The sequence below is a fragment of the Protopterus annectens genome, chromosome 3.part1 (genome assembly GCF_019279795.1).
Source record: "Protopterus annectens isolate FY-2018-M chromosome 3.part1, PAN1.0, whole genome shotgun sequence".
NCBI classification, from domain to species: Eukaryota; Metazoa; Chordata; order Ceratodontiformes; family Protopteridae; genus Protopterus; species Protopterus annectens.
Window position 1 is genome coordinate 1,844,937,706 of NC_056732.1, and position 24,924 is coordinate 1,844,962,629.

Below are 24,924 nucleotides of genomic sequence, written 5' to 3' on the forward strand. Positions count from 1 at the left end.
ATTTATTTGACTTTGTTTAGTGGGAAAGTCAAAACTAGATAATAGCTTATTTTCAGCAGGGGCCCAGGGAGAAAAGTTACACATTGTCATAATATGTTAACAAATTAATAAAGCTTCTAAAAAGCCTAATACAAAATTCAGCTTAATTCTACACATTGTTAACTTATACATACATAGTGCAAATATTTGTACAGTTATAACAAGTTGGAAACAGAACATTATCAATAGATAACATATTCGCAAGTTGCAGTTCACAAATATGACACTATGCACACTCCAGTCGTTGGAACAGAGATGACTAAATAATATACCCTAAGAAAAATATATTTGATCTTTGTCTAAGAAATCAATTTTACCAATTTCTTCTCTCTGAATATAGTCAATGTATGCTGGTTGTGGAAGGAGGGAGAGACAAGTTCAGCCAGGAATTATGGAAGTGAGTGTAGCAACGATTATTTCACAATTTTACAGCACAAATTACTGTCTGCATGTGTGCCATGATATCTTTTTTTTTTGTAAAATACCTTGTAGTTTAACTATAGCTTGGCAGCTCACATTTAAAGTAAATTTATTTTCAAAAATGGCATATAGTCTAGTGTATCTGGAACATAGTAAAGAGAGTCTGACCATATGAAAGAACGATTGTTAGTGTTATACCAGATATATCAACAGTGGGCATGGTTCTTTCCAACATCTGTACAAGTAACAAAAGTAACACTACAGAAGGCCTGGAAGGAAAATAATGCATCTTTGTGGATGAGACAAAATATGCAACAATATTTATAAACGGGTCTATATCAGAAGATCGAAGTTTCAAAACTTTGATTCTGATATGGTCGACACCATATGATCGAAGTCTTAAAACTTTGACTCTTTTAACAGAGATCTCTGTACAGCACGGAAAGGGAAGATTTCCCTTTTCTGCACCGTAGTGTGATCTCGGAGTTGGTATATTTATGTAGTGGGGGATGTGGGGGTGCAGCATTTAAATGGTTTGTTTTTGTAGGTTGTTGTGTTTTATTACATTTTTGATGTTTCAAAACTTCAATTATATGGTGTCGACCATATCAGATTCGAAGCTTTGAAATTTTGATCATGTAATATAGACCCTTTATAAACAGTTAAGAAAAAATATGAAAACATAATGGAAAGGCTAGAGGAATGTTCTAAAACAAGACACGTTAAATTTACTATAGGAATGAAAAACAGTTTTTCTGCAAAGCAACTTTGCAAATGAAGAGAAAACAGTACTAAAGATGGTAAAGGAGACGTAGTGTATTCATACCAGGTGATGCATTAGGTAAATAAATAAAGCAGAGTAATAAAGAGGAGCTTGAACATAGACAAGGTACAGGTGGTGTGGAATAGACTCCCCTTACATGTCAAAACAAAGAAATTCCTTGTTAAACTTCATTAACAGACTTGGTAATTGTGGGCCAAGCTTCTCATTTGGGGCTGAATGTATAGTATAAATCTATTAACCTTCAAACATATGGCATGGAACATGGCAGCAAAATCTGTGTACAGTCTTCACCATAAACCACATAAAGAAAGACTAGAATGGTTTAACATGAACAGAGTTGAAGAAAAGAGGCAGGAAAGACATAAGATAGGAAAATGTAAGTACCACAAGGGAAGTTTCACAGTACATGCAACAACAAGAATTCATGATCTGAATGTACCACGAGTAAGACTCAAGGGAGATATCAAGATGTATTTTTCACAGAAAGGGTAGTACATCAGCAGAACAGACGTCTTGAAAAAGTGAGAGCAACAAAAACAGAAGCAGAACTAAGGAATGCAATGGGTAAAGTCATGACAATTTATATGTTTTCTGGAACAAAATAAAAATAGTCTGGTGGTTAAGTAATACATGCATCTTATTTATAATACAGGAGAATTAGCAAATAGATCACTCTTTATCTGTTAGCAGAAATGTTGTTGCTGTGATTAGCAGTGGCTAAAGACTCAGCTAGACATTCTTATATATTCTTGAGCTACATTCTGACCTTTTGTACATTATCAGATTAAATGCCATCTGATAGAGCAGCTCACCCATAAAATAAGACGCACAGAAGCACTACGCAAGAAAAGGAAAATGTATGGAACTTGGTTTATTCTGCATGCAGCAGAAATTCACATAGTAAACTTGTCACTCCTAGCAACTAGCAATGTGAAGTCAAAGCTGAATGAGCCAGCCCATCTCATTAAATATTTATAGAATCCCCTCCCTCCTTACATGTTCTCACAGCTTTATGTCATGAATATTAATCAGACTGTCTGCACAGTGTGGGGATATATTTCACAGGAGGACAGGAAGTGAGTAACTGCAGAAGCTTGAGTTAGAGAAGTTTGTTTCTTGTGCAGACATTACAGAAATACTTAGATTTGTGTATCTGTTTATCACTCTTCTGGTTTGTATGTCTTGCAAGCAGTAGATGTTTCACTTCCTGAATAGTGTACTGCATCATGAAATTGGAGGTAAGAACTGAGCTAATGAGAACACCTGCTTTCTGTGACAGTTGGCCTTTTGTTTATGAATGATGTTGTTTGTGTTCTTGGGGCTTTTCTTCTGAAGGGAGCTGCAGAGGGAAATTTTGTAAAATAAAGATCCGTTCTGCTATGCATCTGATCCTCATTTGTAAAGGATAGCATACTCTTGAGTCTGATCTCAGCAGTTTGTGTTGGGGACAGAGCCAGGCTGTTAAAGCTTAAGATAAAGGATGCAGAGTGCACTAAAAGCTTCACTGGAAAATGCTTTGCTGTGAATAGTTATTTGTTTGGTTTAAAGCAGCATGCAAAGTATCACAAAAAGTAAAACCAGAATTGAATTCTGCCACCTATTGCATCAGAAGAGTTACACATATCCGCAGCCTCCTTAATCTAGCAAAACTGTTTCACATAGCAAATATACATATGTATATGTTATGCTGTTACACCATACGAGTTATCCCTAATCTTTAGTATCATAGTCCACATATCAATACAACCATCTTGACACATTTTCTCTTCTCTGTCACTTTCTACTTTTAATACTACCATTAAATACATCCCACCTATTATCTGCTTATTCCCACTACCTAGCTATAAGATTCTAACTACATCTGTCTTACCCTTCAGTTTAACTCTCTAATTCTATCTTTCCCTTTTCCTGACCCTCCCCAAAAATTGAGCTGTATTGTTAAATATTTCTAACTGTATAATTTTCCTACATGCTAATGTTCCATTGTTACTGTATTGTGCCTTTTTACAACATATTTGCTGTTTAGATAGTTTTCTCTATTATTTCACTTGCTTTATAATTATAATTTTGTTTCCTTACAGAATAATTTTCATGTAACTTGGAGCTTTTCTCCCCGGGCCTCCACTGAAAATGGGTCTCAAGCCCAGTGGACTTTCCCGGTCAATAAATGTCAATAAATACTTTTGCAGTCTTAATACCAGCAATTGTTTATATATTTATTGATGAATATATGATTTTATTGTGCTAGAAAATCGGGCAAATAAATTACTTAATGGAGTGGGCCATACATTGTATTGTTGAGACTGTCCAACTTCAGCAACAGGTTGTGACACTAAAATAAGGTGTGTTAGATTTTTAGTCATCTGACCCTGACATATTTACTCAGGAAACCTACTATTATGTTAACACTTGAACTGTAGTTTTTTTTTTTTTTTTTTTTTTTAAGTTTGCTCACATATATTTATAAATCATAGTTCTGCCCATACCTCCCAACCATACCGATTTACTCGTTTTTTACCGAGTTTTGGGGTCCAAATGAAGGGGTGTCATGATTCCCGAGTGGCACCCCTTCATTTCCGATTTATTTCCCTTTTGTTTTTAATTTTCACTCTGTCAGTACTGACATCACCATGTGCGTGATGACGTCAGTGCCATCAGGGCTGCCAGCCAGTCAGAATTGAGCTTAGGGAGCTCATATCATTTCCGGCTGGCCGTAAATGCGAGCATGAAGGGTTTTTTGAAGTATATGCGAGAGAAGTGAGCTGGTTTTATGGAGTATATGCGAGAGAAGAGGGAATTGAGCTGAAGGAGTTCAAAATGCGAGCGGGGAAGAGTATTATGGATTGCGGAGCTTTTCGGCAGAACTTGTTTGGCCACAAATGCAAGTTATGGAGTTAACGGCTCTTCTGTTTTGAAGTAAGGTAAGAAGCTTTACAGAGGTGTGTGTGTTATTGGTAGAAAGCTAGTGCAGATCGCTATTGCTGCCAGAGTGCCAGTTCCTTAATTAGTTAGTGCCAAAGACAGAAATCTATAGGCTATAGCTCCCTCGTTATTACTGCCATTTCCCTATTTATGTTGTGCCGTTATTGCTACCAGAAATCTAGTACTGAGGTATTGTTGTGTCAGTAATGGCAGAAATCTTGTGCTGACTGAGGTACTTCTGCCACTAATGGCAGAAATCAAATCTAGTGTTGAGTTATTGCTACCAGGAATGGCAGAAATATAGTGCTGTCTGAGTTATTACTGCCGAGTTTTATCTAACGCAGAAGTAAATCTATTGCTGAGTCTGAGTTGTATCTAGTGCAGAAGTATGTGTGTGTGTGTTATTGGCAGAAAGTTAGTGCTGATTTATTGTTGAGAGGAACGGCAGAAAGCTAGTGCAGAGTTATTGCTGCCGAGTTGTATCTAGTGTGTGTAAGTGGACCGTCTAAAGCACGTATGAAGGAATTTCACATACTTGAAGCAGAATACAGAAATTATACCGGCAATAACTGGCAGAATGTAGTGTGATAAACAAGAAAACAACTGCTTGTGGTTAAAGATGGTGAAAATAGTCTCATGAATACGTCAGTAAAGAGCTGTTCATTGAACTTCATTCCTAAGCAAAATATGTTTAATAAGAATGAGGGCAGAGCCTGAGGCCATTAAAAACAGCATGTATGCAATAACAGTCAAATATCAGAGAACTGCAGACAGGAAAATGTGATGGTATAGGTTCATAAGTTCATAGGTAGATACTAGGCTATCTGCGCTAGGGCATTTATAAGCCTAGCCAGAGTGTATTTGGCTTCCGCCTCCCTATTAGGTTAGCCTACTGTGCCTCTGTAAAGTAGGTCAGAGAAGGTACCCTTTTAAGATTAGTTTACTGTGCCTCTGTCTAGCAGGGACACAGGAGAGATCCCAGGGGTGAATTTGCGATTTCCCATCCACGCGTCCAAATTTCGCATGAAGAGGGTCAGCGAGGGGCTATGTCTAACATGAATTGGGATTCTATTCCAGAGTGAGGGAGCCTCTGGGAAATTAATCTGTCCCTCCAGCATGTCCTATTTATTTTTGTGCTGAGGTTTAGGTCCCTAGAGCGTGTAGCTCTAAGAGACTTGGATTTTTTGAGGTGGAGCATGTCCATTAATTCTGGGTTTGACATGTCTTTGTACGTCAGGCATAGATCACCTCTGAGTAGGCGGTAAGCAACTGAGTAGAGCTGGAGTTTCTTTAGTCGAGCTGCATAGGACATCTGTTTGTAGCCCATGATCCTCTTGATGAGGTACTTTTGGGGTCTTTCCAGTTGCTGCAGGTGTCGAGTAAGGTACATCCCAAAAGGGGCATTGTATTCAATTATGGGCCTGATGAGTGACGAGTAGAGGGGCACAATGACCTCTCTTGATCTAGATGCGAACCCTTTCGTGATAAGGTGGGCTATATAGAAGGTCTTTCTAACCACTTTGGCAACGTGATTATCAAAGGAGAGATTACTATCTACGTTGGTCCCCAAATCTCTAATTATTTCTTCCGTACTTAATGGATTACCACCTATGTGGTAATTTGTGGGCACCTTGTTTTTTCCAAAGGGGATGACTATGCACTTTTTAGCATTTAGCTTGAGGCCGTGGCTCTGGCATCAAGCATCCGTCTCTGTGAAACCCTTTTGGAGGATGCTTGTGTCAGCTGGAGATTCGATTATGGCCCCCAGTTTGCAGTCATCTGCGAACTTTGTCAGCCATAATCCCCCCCGTGTTAGCCTGAACCTCAGAGATGTATATACCGAACAAGAGAGGTCCCAGAACTGAGCCCTGTGGGATGCCACTTGTAACTGGTTTGGATTCGGACATGGCACCTGCGATTCTGACCATGTGGGTTCTATCTCTGAGCCAGTTTGCAACCCATCTTGTGACATAGGGGTTGATATTTAAGCTGGTAAGCTTATTTATGATGCCCGAGTGGGGTATTGTGTCGAAGGCTTTTGCGAGGTCCAGGTAGGCTGTGTGGACTACCTTGCTCTCATCTATGGCTTTGGTAACTATTTCAAAGAAATCAACTAGGTTTAAGAGGCAAGATCTGCCCTTAACAAAGCCAAATTGGGTAGGGTCCAGTGTCTGGAGGCTCCCAATGTCTTTGTTTATGAGTTCCATGATAATACGCTCCATTGCTTTACAGACCAGACTAGTCAGGCTTATGGGGAGATAGTTTCCGGGGTCCGTTGTGGCACCACCTTTGTGGAGTGGGACCACTGTAGCTGTACGCCATTCTTTGGGTACATATCCTGTAGTAAGGCTAAGTTTGAACAGTGACTTAATGTGAGGGTTCAGTTCATCTTGGAGCTCGTGTAAGACACAGCCTGGGACACCGTCCGGTCCCATAGATGCTGTGTTTTTTGCTTTGGAGTGGGCAGCTTTCACCTGTGCATCTGTGATGTCAGGGAGGTTACATTCAGTTGGGATAGGCATTTGCTCCTTTGGGGGGAAGGGGGGGAGAAGTTTGCACTGAATCTGTCTGCCAGGATGTTGGCTATGTCTGTAGGTTTGGTATATTTTGTACCGTTATACAACAATTCAGAGCATATCTGGGAGTTTCCTCCCATGTTTCTGACAAAACTAAAGAAGGCCTTGTGATTATCTTTAGTGTCTAGGGCAATTTTTCTTTCGAAACTGGCCTTTGATGATTTTATGAGGGATCGAAGTTTCTTGCTAATACTGATCAGAGATGCCTTCCCTTTTTGGGATTTTGCTCTGTCATGTAGTAGCTTCCTCCTTCTGTTGTATAGATTATTTATGGCCGGGGTCCACCAGACCGGTCTCCTGTTTTTGGAGGAGTGAGTCTTGGTTTTATTTGGGATAGCACGATCCATGCATTCCTGCAGGTGCTCATAGAATGCATTTGTAAAGGATTCTGCGGATTGGGCTGTATTATCCTCTGGCCCAGGGGCTTTGAAGGATTCCACCTCAGTCTTGAGAGGTGCAAAGTTGGCTTTTGAGAAATTCTTTACAGTGATTTCCTTGGCTGGGGTTGGGGATGGGATATGGATGTCCAGGGAAATTTGTTTATGGTCTGATCTTACCAATGAGGTGTTTACCTCTGGTGTGGAACATAGAGTCTCCTTGTTGGTGATGACCAGGTCCAATATGTTGTTCCCTCTTGTGGGAGTGGTGACCAGTTGTTCCATTGCATTAGAGTTTATAAATTCAAGGAACCATTGGGCGAGGGTGTTTGGGCTTGAGTAGTTTTCCCAGTCAGTGTTTGGGTAGTTGAAGTCACCCAATAACATAGTGTTTGGAGAGACCTTCATATTCTCCAGTGTTCTCAGGAATGCCAAGCGGGGTTCCTGTAATAGGGAGGGTGTTCTGTAGCAGGCTACAAACTGAAAGGCAGTTTTGCCCGCTGTTAGTTGCACATGGATGTTTTCCGATGCTCGTGCAGTGCCACTAACCTGGAGGTGTAGGTATCTTTGATGAATATAGATACTCCCCCTCCTTTTGTGCTTCGGTCCGAGTTTTGGGGCCAAAACACATGGTATGAGTTATAACCTGGTAGTGCTGGGGTGCTCTCAGGAACCTTGAACCAGGTTTCTGTTACTGCACAGACATAGATTTTCTCCATACTGAGGAGAGCCTCGAGTGCATGCATCTTGAGGTTTAGACTTCTGGCATTGAGTAGCATTACCTTTAGTTTTTTTATCCTTGGGTTGTCTATGGAGGTGGGCTTGTCCTTTGAGCCTTGCCTAAAAAAGGCACTATGGGGGTGGCAAGAGCCTTGGCCAGTATACGAAAGCCTAAGGGTGACAGGTGCAAGCCTTCCCTAGCGAAGCAACGTGGCTTGTCGAGCATGTCATCCCAGGCTGACAGATACTGGATCCCCTTTGAATGACACCAATACTTTAGCCAATTGTTGAAACTGATCATTTTGTCTTTATACTGTGGCATCATTCTTGGTGAGGGCAAGATGCTACTCAAGGTCAGGGTCATACCAGCCTGGGCTACATGGTCAGAGAGCTCCTCTATGTCTCTTTTCATGTAGTCCAGGGAGGTACATCTCAGGTCATTTACACCAGCATGGACAATGACGGAGTCATACTTGTACTTGCTTTGGAGTGACCTGAGTGCTTGCATTATGTGGCGGATCCTGGCACTCACAGGCAGCTTACAGTGACCTTCTCCTTGTTCAGTCTGGTGAGCGGGACGTCAGTGTGCCGGACAATAGAGTCCCCAATAACAAGTGTATTTGTGTGTTGTTTGGCCTTAAGGGCTGTGAATGTGAGGCACACTGATTTTGTGAGGTATGTGATTTGTGGGTATTGTTGAGGGGTGGCTGTTGCTTGGATATCTGCTTAGGAGGTCTTTGCTGTTTAGGCAGATTTTTATTTAGAGCTTCCGAGTATGTTTTTGTGTATTTATGTGTTGGGTATGCAGATGCAATAGGTCTGTGTGAGACTGGATTTGTGGTGTGGGTGGTCACCTTTTTCTCCTGACTGACTGTGCCAGTCTTGGGTTGAGAGAGCTCTGCCTCCAGTTTGGCTGTGTAACTGCATCTCTCAAATGTATTAGAGTTTGTTGGAAGGAGGAGAGGGTTGTCTGTGTACATAAGGCAATTGTAACATTGCCTCAAAATTCCCAGATTCATCAGCTGGACTAGAGAGTAACCTTGAAAGTGACCCTTGGACATACCAGATTAGTATAGGGAACTGTTTTTTTACTGATCAGATTAGGGAAGGGAACTGATTTTTCACTTGATCAGGAAGGACCAATTGGGAGTCTAATACTAATGAGAAGTCAAGGAGGTTGTAGTGCTTTAGTTAGTTAGTGTTTCCTTATAAGAGCTGAGCAAGTGCAGGGCTTTAGAAAGAGAATAGAGTGATTACTTTGAGAGTTTGAACAGTTCTAAGGGAAAAAGTGAAGAGCAGACTTTGTGGAGCCTGGAATAGTTTAAACCTGTTTAGGCGGCGCTGCCCGACGCTGCTCAGTGCGCAAAACTGCGCAGAAAGAGAGTTGTAGGGTTTTAAGAGAGAGAGATCAAGGAGTTTAAAATTGACCCAAAATGGCCAATAAAACTACAGCTTCTAGGTAGTAACTACTCCTCCAGGGACAGGTAGGCTGTTCAGTGTTAACCACTGCCACTGGTGAACACAGAGACTTCCCTTTAGCCCAAGCAAGCACTGGCTTTCTAGAAACTTCCAAACAGTTCAGAACAGCAAATCTGTAACTGAACTTTCTTAACTTTCAGAAAGTGGGAAAAAGCAAGATTTTTTCTTTTTTTTTTTGTCTTTCTGTTGTAGTTTAAAGGTAGCAGAGATACACAAGCAGCAAAATAATCACAACAGTGCAATAAATGACCCCACACTTGAGTGCTAGGCCAAAATCAGGTAAAATGCAGTTTTTAGAGAAAAAAACGATTTTAAATTAAGTGCAACACAGGAAATGCAGTAAACAGGCTCTAGATGTGTTCCAAGTACTGTTACTGTTATCTAGACATAAACATTAGCAAGCCGGAAAATGCCAAAAAGTAGGCAGCAAAGCAGTAAAACTTAACAAAAAATCAGAAGAAAATACTTAAAATCACAAAAGTGGCTCCTTTTCTTCTCTCAGCGTTTTCTCCCTTTGGTAGGTGCTTCAGCAACAACTAGCAAGCCTGATCTATGCTGTACCCTTACTGGTGTGTGCTATAATTTGTAACTATTATATTTATTATTTAATTTTATCATCTTGTTGTTGATGAATTACTTATGTAATCTCTGAACTTTGTAAAGTGTTTTTGTATCCTTCTTCAGAGGTGTGACTGTTTAAGCTGTATCAGCCACATAATTACATTCCAGGCTCCAGCTGGTTTATTTTAAGGTTTCATTGACCACTGACCAGAGTTCACTTTGACTGAGAAGGGGCAGAAGAAATAAGCAGGTGCCAATGTTTGATGATATCGTGGCATAAATTTTAATAGGAAATTATTTTAATGTACAATAAATGCATGAGAAGGACAGTGTAGGGACTCAGACTCCATGAAACCTAATGAAGTGGTTGAAGCACAGCACTGTACATGTTTACACATTGTAATGTTCATGAAATACAGTTGAAGGCAGGTGACTCTGGAACATAAGCTTTCGCAAATAAAGAATCTGCACTAATGGACTTTGATAAAAAGAAAGATAGTGATAGACTTTGGTACTTTCTGATTGCCTTCTTTTTTCTCTAGCTGTTTTGATTCAGTTCTAAGATGATAGCAGTCAGTGGGCCACCACAACTGATTTTCTGAACGCTTCTATTTTTTTGAGGTGGGGGGGGCACTTATCTTATGCTGAAACAGGAGTTCTTTCTGCTGTTGTTATATTTGCTATATGAGAAGCTCATCTCCACCTTGGCATGTTACAAAATTGTAATGGAACTGAAGTGTGCTTGTTGCAGGATGTGTTTGTATTGCCCTAGTGCACCTGTGATGTGAGAGGTCTGTTTAATGAACACAACATGCATCTTACTGGGGTGGATGGCCATATTTTGGCTGTCTGTTCTTCAGTTTCTTTCTTTCATTTGAAAGTTGGTATGTCATAATTCCATCGGAGTGGGTGGGGTTAGATAATTATGTTTGCAAATTTTATGTTAATCAGCGTACAGATTTGTACGTATTTTTCATGGCCTTTGTCCAGATTTTTGATGTTTCCAGGTTGAGAGGTATGGTTCTGCCTTTTTGTATAATACATTTCTAGGTTCCTCCTTTACATAGACTGTGGTAGAGACTGTTTAGCTGAAAACAAATGATATAAAATGGTGATTATAATATGGGAAGGGAGAAACTATTTTTATGACTTTATCGATTCATACAGTAAATAATATGTGAACATCTGGTATAACTGTGTAGTTAAAAGTCAAGCTTTTGACAGAATTAACAACACTGAGATTGAAGCTTCTGGATCACATTACTTGGTTACACCAAGATACCGCTAATGTGCTTAACATCTAGTGAGTCATGGACAGTGCTGACATGTAACATCTAGTTAGTCATGTACAGTGCTGACATGTAACATCTAGTGACTCATGTACAGTGCTGACATGTAACATCTAGTGACTCATGTACAGTGCTGACATGTAACATCTAGTGAGTCATGTACAGTGCTGACATGTAACATCTAGTGAGTCATGTACGGTGCTGACATGTAACATCTAGTGAGTCATGGACAGTGCTGACATGTAACATCTAGTGAGTCATGGACAGTGCTGACATGTAACATCTAGTGAGTCATGTACAGTGCTGACATGTAACATCTAGTGAGTCATATGCAGTGCTGACATGTAACAGATCACCTCTGAGTAGGCGGTATGCAACCGAGTACAGCTGGAGTTTCTTCAGTCGAGCTGAATAGGGCATCTGTTTGAGGCCAGTGATACTCTTGCTGATGTACTTCTGTGGTCTTTCCAGCTGTTGCAGGTATCTTGTAAGGTACATCCCAAATGGGGCGTTGTACTCTATGATTGGTCTGATGAGTGATGAGTAGAGGGGCACAATGACCTCTTTTGATCTGGATGCGAACCCTTTTGTGATTAGGTGGGCCACATAGAAGGATTTTCTAACCACTTTGGTAATGTGATTATCAAAGGAGAGATTACTATCTACTTGGGTCCCCAGATCCCTTATTATGTCTTCCGTATTTAGGGGACTACTACCTATGTGGTAGTTTGTGGGTACTTTGTTTTTTCCAAAGGGGATGACTATGCACTTTTTGGCATTTAGCTTGAGGCCATGATTTTGACACCAGGTATCTGTCTCAGTGAGACCCTTTTGGAGGATGTCTGTGTCAGCCAGAGAGTCAGTTATAGCCCCTAGTTTGCAGTCGTCTGTGAACTTGGTCAGCCATAGTCCTCTTGTGCTTGCCTGTACCTTTGAGAAGTATATGCCAAACAGGAGGGGTCCTTGGACTGAGCCCTGGGGAACACCACTTGTAACTGGTTTAGAGTCGGACCTAGCTCCTGCAACTTTCACCATGTGGGTTCTGTCCGTGAGTGGTCACTCTGAAACAATTCCTTTCTGTTGATGATAGGGTTTGCCCTTTTTCAGTTATCTGCAGACAGAATTTACATACTTTTACTTGCATTATTTACTTAAGGGTCTAGCTACAGTTTCAAAATGAGATTTAGGCTGGTGGACAGCACTGGACAGTAGCATATTATGTACATCTGCATTGTTAATTTATGCTTTCTTAACTGCAATTACAAGTCAGGCTGACACAGGATAAATTAGCAAAATTAGGTTTCCTTAAAAATGCAAAAAAGCGCAACATTTTATTAAGAGTTTTAAAAAAATCTTAGTTAATTTCTCCATGACAGGAATAATAATAGCAAAACCATTGGTAATTTCTTAGTTTTGTAGGGAGTTCAGCAGCTACAATTGTCAGGAAACGTTTGCCAACAGAAAAAAGCAGGTATTGCCCAGGAAAAGTTCAGTAACTGTGTGACGCCCGCACCCTGGCCCAGCAGTCAAGGAGCCTCAATCCTCACCACTAACACCAGTGAGGGCATCTCATATAAGAGGAAAGGATAACAAATACACACACTAAAGTACAATTTCCCTTAAGTGCACACAGATATCACAGTCAGTCTGGGGCTGGATGCTCCCTTGCTCTCCAGGTCCCCAGTAAGACTCCCCATTGGCACAGCTGTAGGATCGAGATACCAGCCTAGCTGGCAAGCTAACCTCCAGTACCCTCTCTGTCCAATCAGTGCTTCGTGTCCCTGCCCAAGTAGTTGACACACACACACTTTGAGATAAGTATTTATACAATTTCAGAGACACTCCTGGGAAAGGCTGACACAGATTCTCCAGCTGTGCCCCTTTACCCACACTAAACGGTAGTAATTATTGCCACCACCAGCTAATAATTATCAGCTACCCAAAGGCCCTTAAAAGGGTGTCCAATTATTACTGTGCAATATTATTATCCAATTGGTAAGTGTGACTAATCAGTCTTAAGGCTTATTAGAGTGACTTAGTTCAGGATCACTTATAAGCATGCTATGTACTCTAGAGCTTACTTATCACTACACAAACCAGCCATAGGTAAAAGGTTTTTAAAATATTTAATAATAAATACTTAAAACACAAGACAATACTACTACACCACAGTGCTATTCAAGAGTTCAGAGATCACACAGAAACTTAAAACAATTCCGTAGTATAGTTCTGACATAATAGAAATACACTTAGTCTAATCTTTATAATTCTATCTATTCCTACAAGAAAACAGACTTCTAAGATACTAGTTACATAAAGAGAGCATAAGGCAGTGCTGAGTTAGATAGTCAGACAAAAATGCTTAACAATCTCTGGTTCTCACTGTTTAAATTGAAACTCCAGTTCTGATAAACATTACATCATCTTTTTCACCCTTCCTAGAGTTCCTAGGCTACACATTAACTGCATTTACATTCTTTTAAACTTAGAGCAATAAAGGGCATTCCACTTGTAAATTCTGGCCATTAACTTTAGCCTTAAAACAATACACAGGATCACTTATAAGCATGAAGCCCCCATCCAGCTGGACTGGAGCCGGCTTGTAAAACATCAAAGGCAGTGATGAAATAATTTTAATTTCAAAGGACCAACAAGAATTGCTTGACTTAGTTTTCTTCACAGCAGATGGTAATGTTGCCACATTGTTTTAAGTTCAACATTTCACATTTACAAATGATAGAATTGTGTCTATCTGGCTAGCCTGGCAGCCTTCACCCATCTCTACCCAATCTTCACATCCCCACCCCAGAGAACTCAAGCTAGTTTTTCAAGTGACCCTTGAGAAACGCCACTTGAGAGGGTTAGGTCTTTCTAACTGTACCTCACCCCATTCCCTGTCTTGAGAGCCCATCTGCATTGACATTGCTACTCCACTGCGTTGCTGCACTGACACATCATATGCTTGCAACCCCAGGCTCCATCTTAGCACCTTGGCATTTTGCTGACTGGCTCTGTTTAACCATGTTAGAGGGTTGTGATCTGTCATAACAGTGAATTTTCTTCCATACAGATAAGGATGAAGTTTCTGCAATGCCTACACTATGGCTAGAAATTTCCTTTCTACAGCTGCATAGTATTCCTCCCTGGGTTGGAGCCTATGACTGAGATAAACCACTGGGTGTTCTTCCCCCTCTGAAGAAATCTGGCTAAGTACAGGCCCCACCCTGTGGTTCGAAGCATCCACTTGCACAACAAATTCTTTGCTGTAAAATGGACTGGCTAACACATGGGGTCCTTCCAAAGCTTCTTTAAGCTTCTGGAATGCCTGCTCACATGCTGGGGTCCACACTACCTTAGCTGGCCTGTTCTTCCTTGTCAGGTCTGTGAGGGGAGCAGCTATGGTACTATAACTAGTGACAAACTTTCTGTAGTACCCTGCTGTCCCTATGAATGCCTTCACCTACTTTTTGGTAACAGGAATGGCTTCCACTTTGGCATGTTCTGGCTTTATCTTACCACTCCCTACTCTATGTCCTAGGTAGGAGACCTCTGCCATACCCACCTGACAGTTGCTCGGCTTAATGGTCAACCCTGCCCTTTGTAGTCTGCCCAGCACCTCCCAGACATGCTGAAGGTTCTCTGGCCAGGAATAGCTGTAGATGGCAATATCCTCTAGGTAAGCAAGGGCAAACCCTCCTGCTCCTGCTCGGATATTATCTACCAGCCTCTGGAAAGTTGCTGTGGCATTCTTCATCCCAAAGGGCATCTTTGTGAACTCATACAAGCCAAAAGGAGTCACAAAGGCTGACTTCTCTCTAGCATTGGGAGTCAAGGGCACCTGCCAGTAACCCTTGGTAAGATCAATGGTTGTAAGATACTTAGCCCCACCCAACTGCTCTAGGGCCTCATCTGTCCTAGGCATGGGGTAAGCATCCGACTCTGTGTGACTATTTAATTTTCTGTAATCCACACAGAACCTGGTGCTGCCATCCTTCTTTGGCACCAGCACTACAGGGGAGGCCCAGGGACTGTTGGACTCTTGAATCACCCTTAGTTCCAACATCTTTTGTACCTCCTCCCTCAGAGTCTGTTTGACTCTCTCAGGCACCCTATAAAGGGTCTGCCTAATAGGCCTTTGGAGTCCTTTATCCACCTGGTGCTGCACCAGGTGGGTGCACCCTGGTTTCCCAATGAACATGTCCCCAAATTCCTGCAGCACTGCTCAGATTTCTCGAACCTGGGTAGGAGATAGCTGCTGGAACATTGCTACCCCTTCCACGGAGGTGTCAGCCCAAACCTCACTGAGGAGATCAGTCCCCAGATCTCCCTCAGACTCGTCCTGCAATCCACTACAAATGCTCAGCACAAGGGCCTTCCTATCATGGTAAGGTTTCATCATATTAACATGGTACAATTTGTGCCCCTGCCATCTGCCTAGCAGTTCCACCATGTAGTTAACATCACTTACCTTTCTTACCACCTTGTAGGGACCCTCCCAAGCTGCTTTCAGCTTGTTGTGTCTGACAGGAATGAGAACCATTACCTGCTGCACCACAGCATATGCTCTAACTCGAGCATTCCTGTCATACCACACCTTTTTCTGTTGTTGGGCTTCTGCCACGTTCTCCTGGGCCAGGCCCATGAGTTCCCTGAGCCTTGTCCTGAGGTTTAGGACATATGCCACAACAGACTTCTTGTGAGGCATGGACTCACCTTCCCACTCATCTCAAATGAAATCTAGAGGTCCCCTCACCCTATGCCCATACAGCAACTCAAAGGGTGAAAAACTTGTGGATTCCTGGGGAACCTCTCTGTAAGCAAACAGATGGGGCAAACGTTTGTCCCACTCCCTCTTAAGCTGATCTGCAAATGCCTGTAGCATGGACTTGATTGTAGAGTTTAACCTCTCCACAAGGCCATTAGTCTGGTGATGGTAGGGGTGGTCTTCATGTGCTTCACCCCACAGGACTTCCACAGACAAGTCAGCAGGTCTGACATGAAATCAGCACCTCTATCAGACAGTATTTCTTTTTGGAAACCTGCAATGCTTAAAATCTCTAACAAAGCATTTGCCACCTTCTCTGCCTCAATGGAGGACAAAGCCACTGTCTCAGGGTATCGGATAGCATAATCCACTACCACTAGGATATACTTTTTCCCTGTGGAACTTGGGGTACTCAGAAGACCCACAATACCCATAGCTACCCTCTGAAATGGCTCCTCAATCACAGGCAAAGGCATCAAAGAAGCTCTCATCTTATCTCCTGTCTTGCCTACCTTTTGGCACTGCTCACAGGTCCTGCAGTACCCTGTTACATCTCTGGAAATTCCAGGCCAATAGAAGTTTTGCATAACACACCTCTTTGTATGTTTTATAAAACATTCAAGACGAACCAAATACACTTGCAGAACTCAGGTTTATTGCTTGAAATCCGACCAAGTACTAAGCGCTTTAACCCAAACAGTGGGCATCATCAGAGTACAATGTCATTCATAAAATTCTCAGTTTAAATAGGTGCATCAATAAATAATTATTCAATTAGTTAATTAAACACTTCTATTTGATGCTCAGACACCTAATATGTAAAATCATGATACAAATAATAACTAAAAATTACAAAGTACTAAATACTAGAATGCAATTAAAAATGCAACCTGATTTTAAATATAATACTTTAGCTGGTTCAATAATTTAATAATAATCAATATAATAATTTAATAATTTACACACAAAATAAAATGAAATGAAATGAAATAAAACACACAATGCATAAATAATAAAAACCTGAAAAGGTGTAAAATGAAAAATGTATATAATAAGCTGTATAACTCTAAAACCTATAAGAATAGCGATTTGTATTTAAGTACACTGGCTATGGAAATAGAGTCATTAATACCAGGGTATGTGCTGCCACAAACATTCCTTAACCTCTAATAGTGATTTTTCATCACCACCCTTATTGTTGTTAAAAGGTATTCTATCAATAACAAAAAATAGAAACCTTTTAAAATTGTCGCATCTTGTGCTGTGTAAATACAATGCACTGGTATCCTTCTTATTTTTAATGTCCCTAACATGTTCACCTATTCGGTCTTTTAGCATCTTAATGGTTTTCCCAACATAATATGCCGGACATGTAGAGCAGGTAGCAAGGTATATTACCATTTTTGTTTTGCAATTACAATGTCCCGGGCATCTGATGGTTTTACCATAGTTAGGAACTACTACATATGGACCATCATTAATGAATCTACAGAAATGACAAAACCCACATTTACCCATCTTAGACCTAACATATGTATTCATACTCTGTGTTGATTCAAAATACTCTTTCAGATTCATGCCTCTACTGTATGTAATTTTTGGCAAAAAAAAACAGAATATCAGTGTATTCACCCTGGTTCATGAATACACTACACCAACAATCCCTTACAGCATTTTTTATCTTCATGGATGTATCATTATCAGGGATGACTAGAATGTCATTACCAAATGGTGGTCTGTTTGTACTAGTGGTGTTAGAAAGACCAAATTTAATAATAGGTTGGTAAACATGATTTCTTTTGATCCGTATCTCGTTACTGATATTGTTAATCAGTTCACTAGGATATCCTCTATCAGAAAACATGCTGGACAAGAATTTCATTTCATCAAGGAAAACTTTATCGTCACTGATAATTCTAGATAATCTTACCATCTGTCCTTTGACCAAATTCTTCCTTTGATGGTAAGGGTGACAACTATCAAAATGTAAATAAGAATTGGAGTGTGTTTTTTTCCTATAAATATTAGTATCTAGCGTGTCATTGTTTTTATACAATAAAATATCAAGATATTCACAATAATTGTCAACCATCTTACTGGTAAAACTCAGGAAGGTTGTTGTAGTATTCAGGAATGATTCAAACTCAGTAAATCTTTCTTTAGTACCCTTCCAAAAAATCAAAATGTCGTCCAAAAACCTCAAGTATAAAACCACATCATCCCAGAAACATGAGGAAAAAATCGTTTGTGTCTCCCAAAATGCTAACACCATATTGGCATATATCGGGGCACACAGTGCCCCCATTGCTACACCCATTTTTTGTCTGAAATATTCGCCGTTCAGGAACATAAAATTATTTTCAAGAACTAGTTCCATTAGTTCCTTAATGAATCTACATTTATCACTACTAAATGTACCAAACTTGAGTAGGCTCGCTTCAAACATCTCCAAACCTTGCTTGTGTGGTATAGCAGTGAAAAGACTCACAATATCAATAGTCACCATAAAAAAACCCTGGTTTATTCCACCAAGCCTAGTTCTAATTTTGTCCAGACAGTGCCATGAATCCTTAACAATATGATCCAGATTACGTAAAACATCCTTACAGTGAAAATCAATAAATGAAGCCATAGCCTCAGTTTTGGACCCTCTGACTGAAACAATGGGTCTAAATGGTGGGTCATGAATGCTTTTATGAATTTTTGGAATACCAAAAATGGATGGAGTAATATGATGTTCCACATTGAGAAAATTGTATTCATCCCTAGTTATAACTCCATCCATCAAGTATTCATACATGATCCGATCCAATTTGGTATATGCTCTATTCATTTCATGTCTTGACACCTTTTCATATGTATTATTGTCGTTTAACATAGTTGTAATTTTGTTAAAGTAGTCCTCTTTGTTCATTACAACTACACCCCCACCCTTGTCGGGTTTCATAACCCTATATTTGTCTGTTGTTGTAAGTTCTTTTAAACAAAATTTCTCAGCCATAGTAAGGTTATATGCTGTAATTCTTTCTTTTTGAACAATTCTCCGAATTTGAGTGTCACATAACCTCTCAAATACTTGGATAATAGGATTCTGTGGGGGTATAAAAGTACTCTGTCTCTTAAGTGTTAAATACTCGTTACCAATCTGCATGTTCCTATTCTTAAAAACATCCTCAAATTCAATTTCCTTGTGAAAAGTTTTAAATTAATCAAAATTTTACCAATGTCAGATCTAAATTTTGGAACAAATTTAAAACTCTTTTTAAAAAGGTTTACATAGCTTACATCAACCATCAACTCAGTAAAATTGTATACACAGTAACCTCCATCAACAATAATGGAACATACACTCTCATTGACATAGTTCTGTGTCACACTAATATCATCATCACAACCAGATAATTCATCAATAATCTGTATATAATCATGATTGTTAACAACATGATTATTTTGAACATCATCACTATCTATTGTTAAACAACCATGTATATCATTGTTAACAACTTGTGTGTGGTCAAAAACCTCATCTACTAGCGGTGCCATGAACTGGTCCTGCGATTTTTGTTCAAATAATGTGACTTCTGGTTTTGCCCCCCATACACACCTCTTTGTATGTTTTATGCCCATATGACCTGCAAAGGGAATATCATGGGCTATGGCTAGGAGAGCCAGAGGGTAGATTCTAGGCACTACCAACTGCTGTACTCTCTCACCTTCTAGCCCTCCCTCAGGGGTCCACTCTCTGTATAGTAACCCTTTGTCTCAGTATACAAGTTCTCCCTTCTCTTGAGAATCGGGTGCCTCCCTAGCTACCTGCCTCAGGTCTTGCAATGTAGGGTCTGAGAGCTGAGCCTGTCTCAACTCTCTCCTTGTAACCCTTCCCAGCTCCCCTTCCACAGGAAGTCTGGCATCCACTGACAGTGGTGTCTCACTGTCAGCCTGAGTACTACTGCTCACCTCTATCTTTGCAGTCACTCTGTCCAAGGGACCATCAGTACCCATAAGTAGCTGTGGCTCACATTCAGTCTTACTGCTGCAGAGTAGCTCCCTCCCTGAAGTAACCACCTCAGCAGTCCTGGCTGCAAATATGCAGTCATTCTTGGTCTCCCCCAGGCTACCAGACCCATATGCTTGTCTCCAAGCCTGACTGCGTGTAACTCCGCAAGCAGAGGGTACTGCACTATCAAAATCATTCCCTGTCAGGACATCTGCAGGTATATCCTCAAACACACCTACTTGCTGGCTTCCTTTTCCACCCTCCCAGTCAAGGTGAACCCTAGCCAAAGGTATTTGGAATGGGATCCCTCCTAAAGCCCTGACTGGAGTAGACTGCCCAGGCAAGTAGTGCTCCTCTGTAACCATTGCAGGCTTTACATTGGTTATATCAGAGGCTGTGTCTCTCTTGGCAATGGCCTCTTTGCTATTCACTACAATAGGATATAACCTCTGGTGGTAGTTTGGTACCCTTGTTGTCGCAAGACAACCTACTATTGGTATTTTGTGTTTCCCACTTACTGGCTCCCTCAGCTTTGTTTCCCCACCTTGCCTCCATGGACATCTGTATACCACATGGCCCCACTGGCTGCATTAAAACATTTAACCGTAGCTCCTGGACGTGTCCTTGCACTAGTGGCTTCCGCTGCTACTGGCAGATTCTGTTGGGGCAGTCTGTGCTGCCCACCATGGGTTCCTTTAGACCCATGAGCAGTACTTGGGGGTCCCCTTCTTGTGCAGGGCTGCCCTGCTTGCCAGGTATAAGTCTCCCTTCTTCCCCAACTCATCTGAAGTGGCACATTGTCTATCAGCTAACCAGATCCTCATGTCCTCAGGCAAAGTGCTAAGGGCTTGTTCCCTCACCAAAAGGTCTGCCAGCCCTTCAAAAGTGGTGACCTGGCATCCACTCACCAGCTATGAAAATAAGTGCTCAGTTCAGCAACATATTCACACACACTTTCATCTGTCTTGCGTCTATGCTCACAAAACCTTTTCCTATACATTTAAGGTGTTAGCTTAAAACATTCTAAAAGACATTTTTACAGCAGTATAATCAAAATAGACAGAGTCAAGCATTTTTGATAAAAAGTTACAGCTTTCCCATGGAGTAAGGGGGTCAGGAACCGTACCCAGAGCCTTTGGTCAACACTATACTGTTTGCATACCCTCTCAAAACATATGAATGAAACTATCAAAATTATCCCGCTCTTTAAATTGTGGAAGAAATTTACTGACCTGTTGTGCTTCTGGGGGTCCAGTTATTCCCTTCACCATTACCGCCATGACTCTGGGGAAGAATCAGCATTTCTGTCTCATGCCTCCTCTGACGCTCCTTTTCTTCAGCTTCTATCTCCAAACACCTGGCCTCCAACTCAAGTCTCTTTAGCTCCAGCTGGATTTTTAAGTCCACTGCAGAAAGGTTGAGCTGTCCATTCTCTGAAGATCTTGTATCTCCACTGCCAGTCTGATTGTCCTTCGCAGAAAGGTTCAACTGTCCATTCTCTGAGGGTATTATATCTCCACTGCCAGTCTGATTGTCCTTCTGGATGCTGTTTTCTGATGCAGCTGTAACCAAGGCTGCAATCAGGTCTACCTTAGTCAGGTTTCCATGCACCAGTCCCCTAGCCTGGCACATCTCCACCAGCTGGCTCCTTGTCAGCTTTCCATACTCCTCTGCTGACATGCTGCCTGCTCACCCTGACTAACTAAGCTAACAAAAGAAATAAAACCGTTGTTTTCTGAAGTATTCACTGTGTGGCTGATTTAGAGTACAAAACACCTTCAGAGATCACTGTACATAAGCTACAGGATTCACTCTACCCACACCACTACCAGCCAATTAGTATTTGCCAACTAATTAATATGTGATGTGGGTATCCACTGCCACCACAAATGTGAAGTGGGTCCCACCACTACCAAACACATGTGACGACCGCACCCTGGCCGAGCAATCAAGGTGCCTCAATCCTCACCAGAGAGGGCGTCTCATATAAGAGGAAAGGATAACAAATACACACAGTAAAGTACAATTTCCCTTAAGTGCACACAGAGATCACAGTCAGTCTGGTGCTGGCTGCTCCCTTGCTCTCCAGGTCCACAGTAATACTCCCCACTGGCACAGCTATAGGGTCCAGATCCCAGTCTAGCTGGCAGGTTAACCTCCATTACCCTCTCTGTCCAACCAGTGCTTCGTGTCCCTGCCCAAGTAACTGACACACACACACACACACACACACACACACACACACACTTTAAGTATTTATACAACTTCACAGACACTCCTGGGAAAGGCTGACACAGATTCTCCAGCTGTGCCCCTTTACCCAGACTATACAGTAGTAATTACAGCCACCACCAGCTAATAATTATCAGCTACCCAAAGGCCCTTAAAAGGGTGTCCAATTATTACTGTGCAATATTATTATCCAATTGGTAAGTGTGACTAATCAGTCTTAAGGCTTATTAGAGTGGCTTAGTACAGGATCACTTATAAGCATGCAATGTACTCTAGAGCTTACTTATCTCTACACAAACCAGCCACAGGTAAAAGGTTTTTAACATATTTAATAATAAATACTTAAAACACAAGACAATACTACTACACCACAGTGCTATTAAAGAGTTCAGAGATGACACAGAAACTTAAAATAATTCCGTAGTACAGTTCTGATATAACAGAAAAACACTTTGTCTAATCTTTATAATTCTAGCTATTCCTACAAGAAATCACACTTCTAAGATACTACTTACATAAAGAGAGCATAAGGCAGTGCTGAGTTAGATAAAAATGCTTAACAATCTCTGGTTCTCACTGTTTAAATTGAAACTCCAGTTCTGATAAACATTACATCATCTTTAGAGTTCCCAGGCTACACATTAACTGCATTTACATTCTTTTACACTTAGAGCAATAACGGACATTCCACATGTAAATTCTGGTCATTAACTTTAGCCTTAAAACAATACGCAGGAATCCCCCATCTAGCCGTACTGGAGCCGGCTTGTAAAACATCAAAGGAAGTGATAAAATAATTTTAATTTCAAAGGACCAACATGAATTGCTTGACTTAGCTTTCTTTACAGCAGATGGCAATGTTGCCACATTGTTTTAAGTTCAACATTTCATATTTACAAATGACAGAATTATCTGCACAATTCTATCTGGCTAGCTGGCAGCCTTCACCCATCTCTACCCAATTTTCACAAACTGGAAAAAAAAAACAGTTTTACTTTGTTCAAGTCAGCCTTTCTCACTGCCACAAGGATTATTTTCAGATAAGAAATCCCTGTATGGGCACAAATGTGTTTAAATGTTCTTGAAAGCAACCCTTTTTACTACAGGAATGATTTGTTTGGCTATTACAAATCTCTGTATGGACACGCTGTTTAATGGTTCCACTGTTTTATAATTTCAACACTCAGCTTGTCACTGAGGTTGGAGCATGTTATCTGCAACTTTAAGGATAAAATTCCTTTCAATTATGGTGAAAACCAACTTGGACTTCTTTAGAATAACAAATTTCAGACATTGCAGTGATAAAAAGCTATTCTTTTGTCAACTGTGGTTCATCAATTAATGTGAAATTAGCTCAGCAATCAAGCCTGTAAGTAAGAGGCTTTAGCTTCAAGTTGCATCAGCACATACAGTTTTATTGTCTTTGAAACCAATTAAATTTGTTTCTTTCAGCCAATGCAAAATGTTATTTGATAACCCGGGTCTACTTTATTCTGTCGAAAGCTGAAAAGGGCGAATACAAATAGCGCGACACATAAAGAGCGAACCACGAATACATCAGAACGTACTAAACCGCGAAATTTAAAACATCGAACCATCCTAGTCGGCCAACCCGACGCCTGCAACACACTACCTACCCAAACACAATAAAAAAAACACATACATACACTAACCAAACCCTACTTCTAACCCTAAATTAAACCACCAAAACCCTACTGCTAACCCTACACTAAACCTCACATACACAACTATCTTTGCACTATCCTTAACACCTCCCTAACCCTAAGATCCATAACTACTACACACTTCCCCTATGGAGTTCTACCCAAACAAACTAAATATTCCACACACATACACTTAACAAAACCCTACACTAAACCTTACATACATTACCTACCTATTCACTTACCTTTACCCGCACCCTAACCCCAAGGTCCGTAACTATCGCACACTTACCTTATGGCGCTATACTGCAGCTGGGCCAACTATGACAATTTGACACTTCTCTTTTTGCGGTTTCGTTCATTCGTATTCGTGGTTTGCTCTTTACGTGTCACGCTATTTGTATTCGCCCTTTTCAGCTTTCGACAGAATAAAGTAGACCCAATAAACCAGCTATAATCAAATGCTATACTTACCTCTTTAGCCAAATGACAACAGTTGTTAAATCAAACAGTACTTTATACAGCAGTTAGTCTACAAGGGTATTGAGGTTATATTCTTCTCTCTTTCTCTGCACTGTGACAAATACAAGCAACTTTTTAGTGTGTTTGCAGTGCTGACACAGTGTGAACCCCTTCACCTTAGAACTCTTACATGCATTACAGACCTCTCTTCCACTTTCAGACTCCAAGGCTTAGGCAGTCTCTGTGCCTCTTCTCAGGTCTGCCTTAATCCTTTATTCTGAACACTCCATCTCATCCTCTGTTGACCTGGATGATGGGAAACCTACTTCTTCAGGGAGTAGCTGCCCTAATATAGCTCTAGAGGCCACTGTTACTTATTAGTTGAAAATGGTTTACCTGTCTATTCCAGATTGACTTCCTACATCAGACTGTCTGACACACACTAGTCTCAGGAGTGCATTTCCATGGCTCAGTCATTATTCACTAATATATATATATATATAATGTGTGTGTGTGTGTGTGTGTGTATAAATTTGATATATATATATATATATATATATATATGTGTGTGTGTGTAAAATCATGACATGTTTCATGTTTTCCTGGCTCTTGTGTGCTTCTTTTCCCCATTTTGAAG

At 40.8% G+C, this 24,924-nt stretch overlaps 1 protein-coding gene across 1 annotated transcript in view; it reads left to right on the top strand.

The window, feature by feature from the left end:
- Positions 1–2,330: 2,330 nt before the first annotated feature.
- Positions 2,331–24,924, top strand: part of LOC122798750 (zinc finger protein OZF-like) — a 177,450-nt gene continuing 154,856 nt past the window's right edge. Inside the window, exon 1 of the mRNA XM_044067852.1 lies at positions 2,331–2,481. Within this exon, the coding sequence (XP_043923787.1) occupies positions 2,470–2,481 (12 nt within the window). The 5' untranslated portion in view covers positions 2,331–2,469. The remainder of the gene's footprint in view (positions 2,482–24,924) is intronic.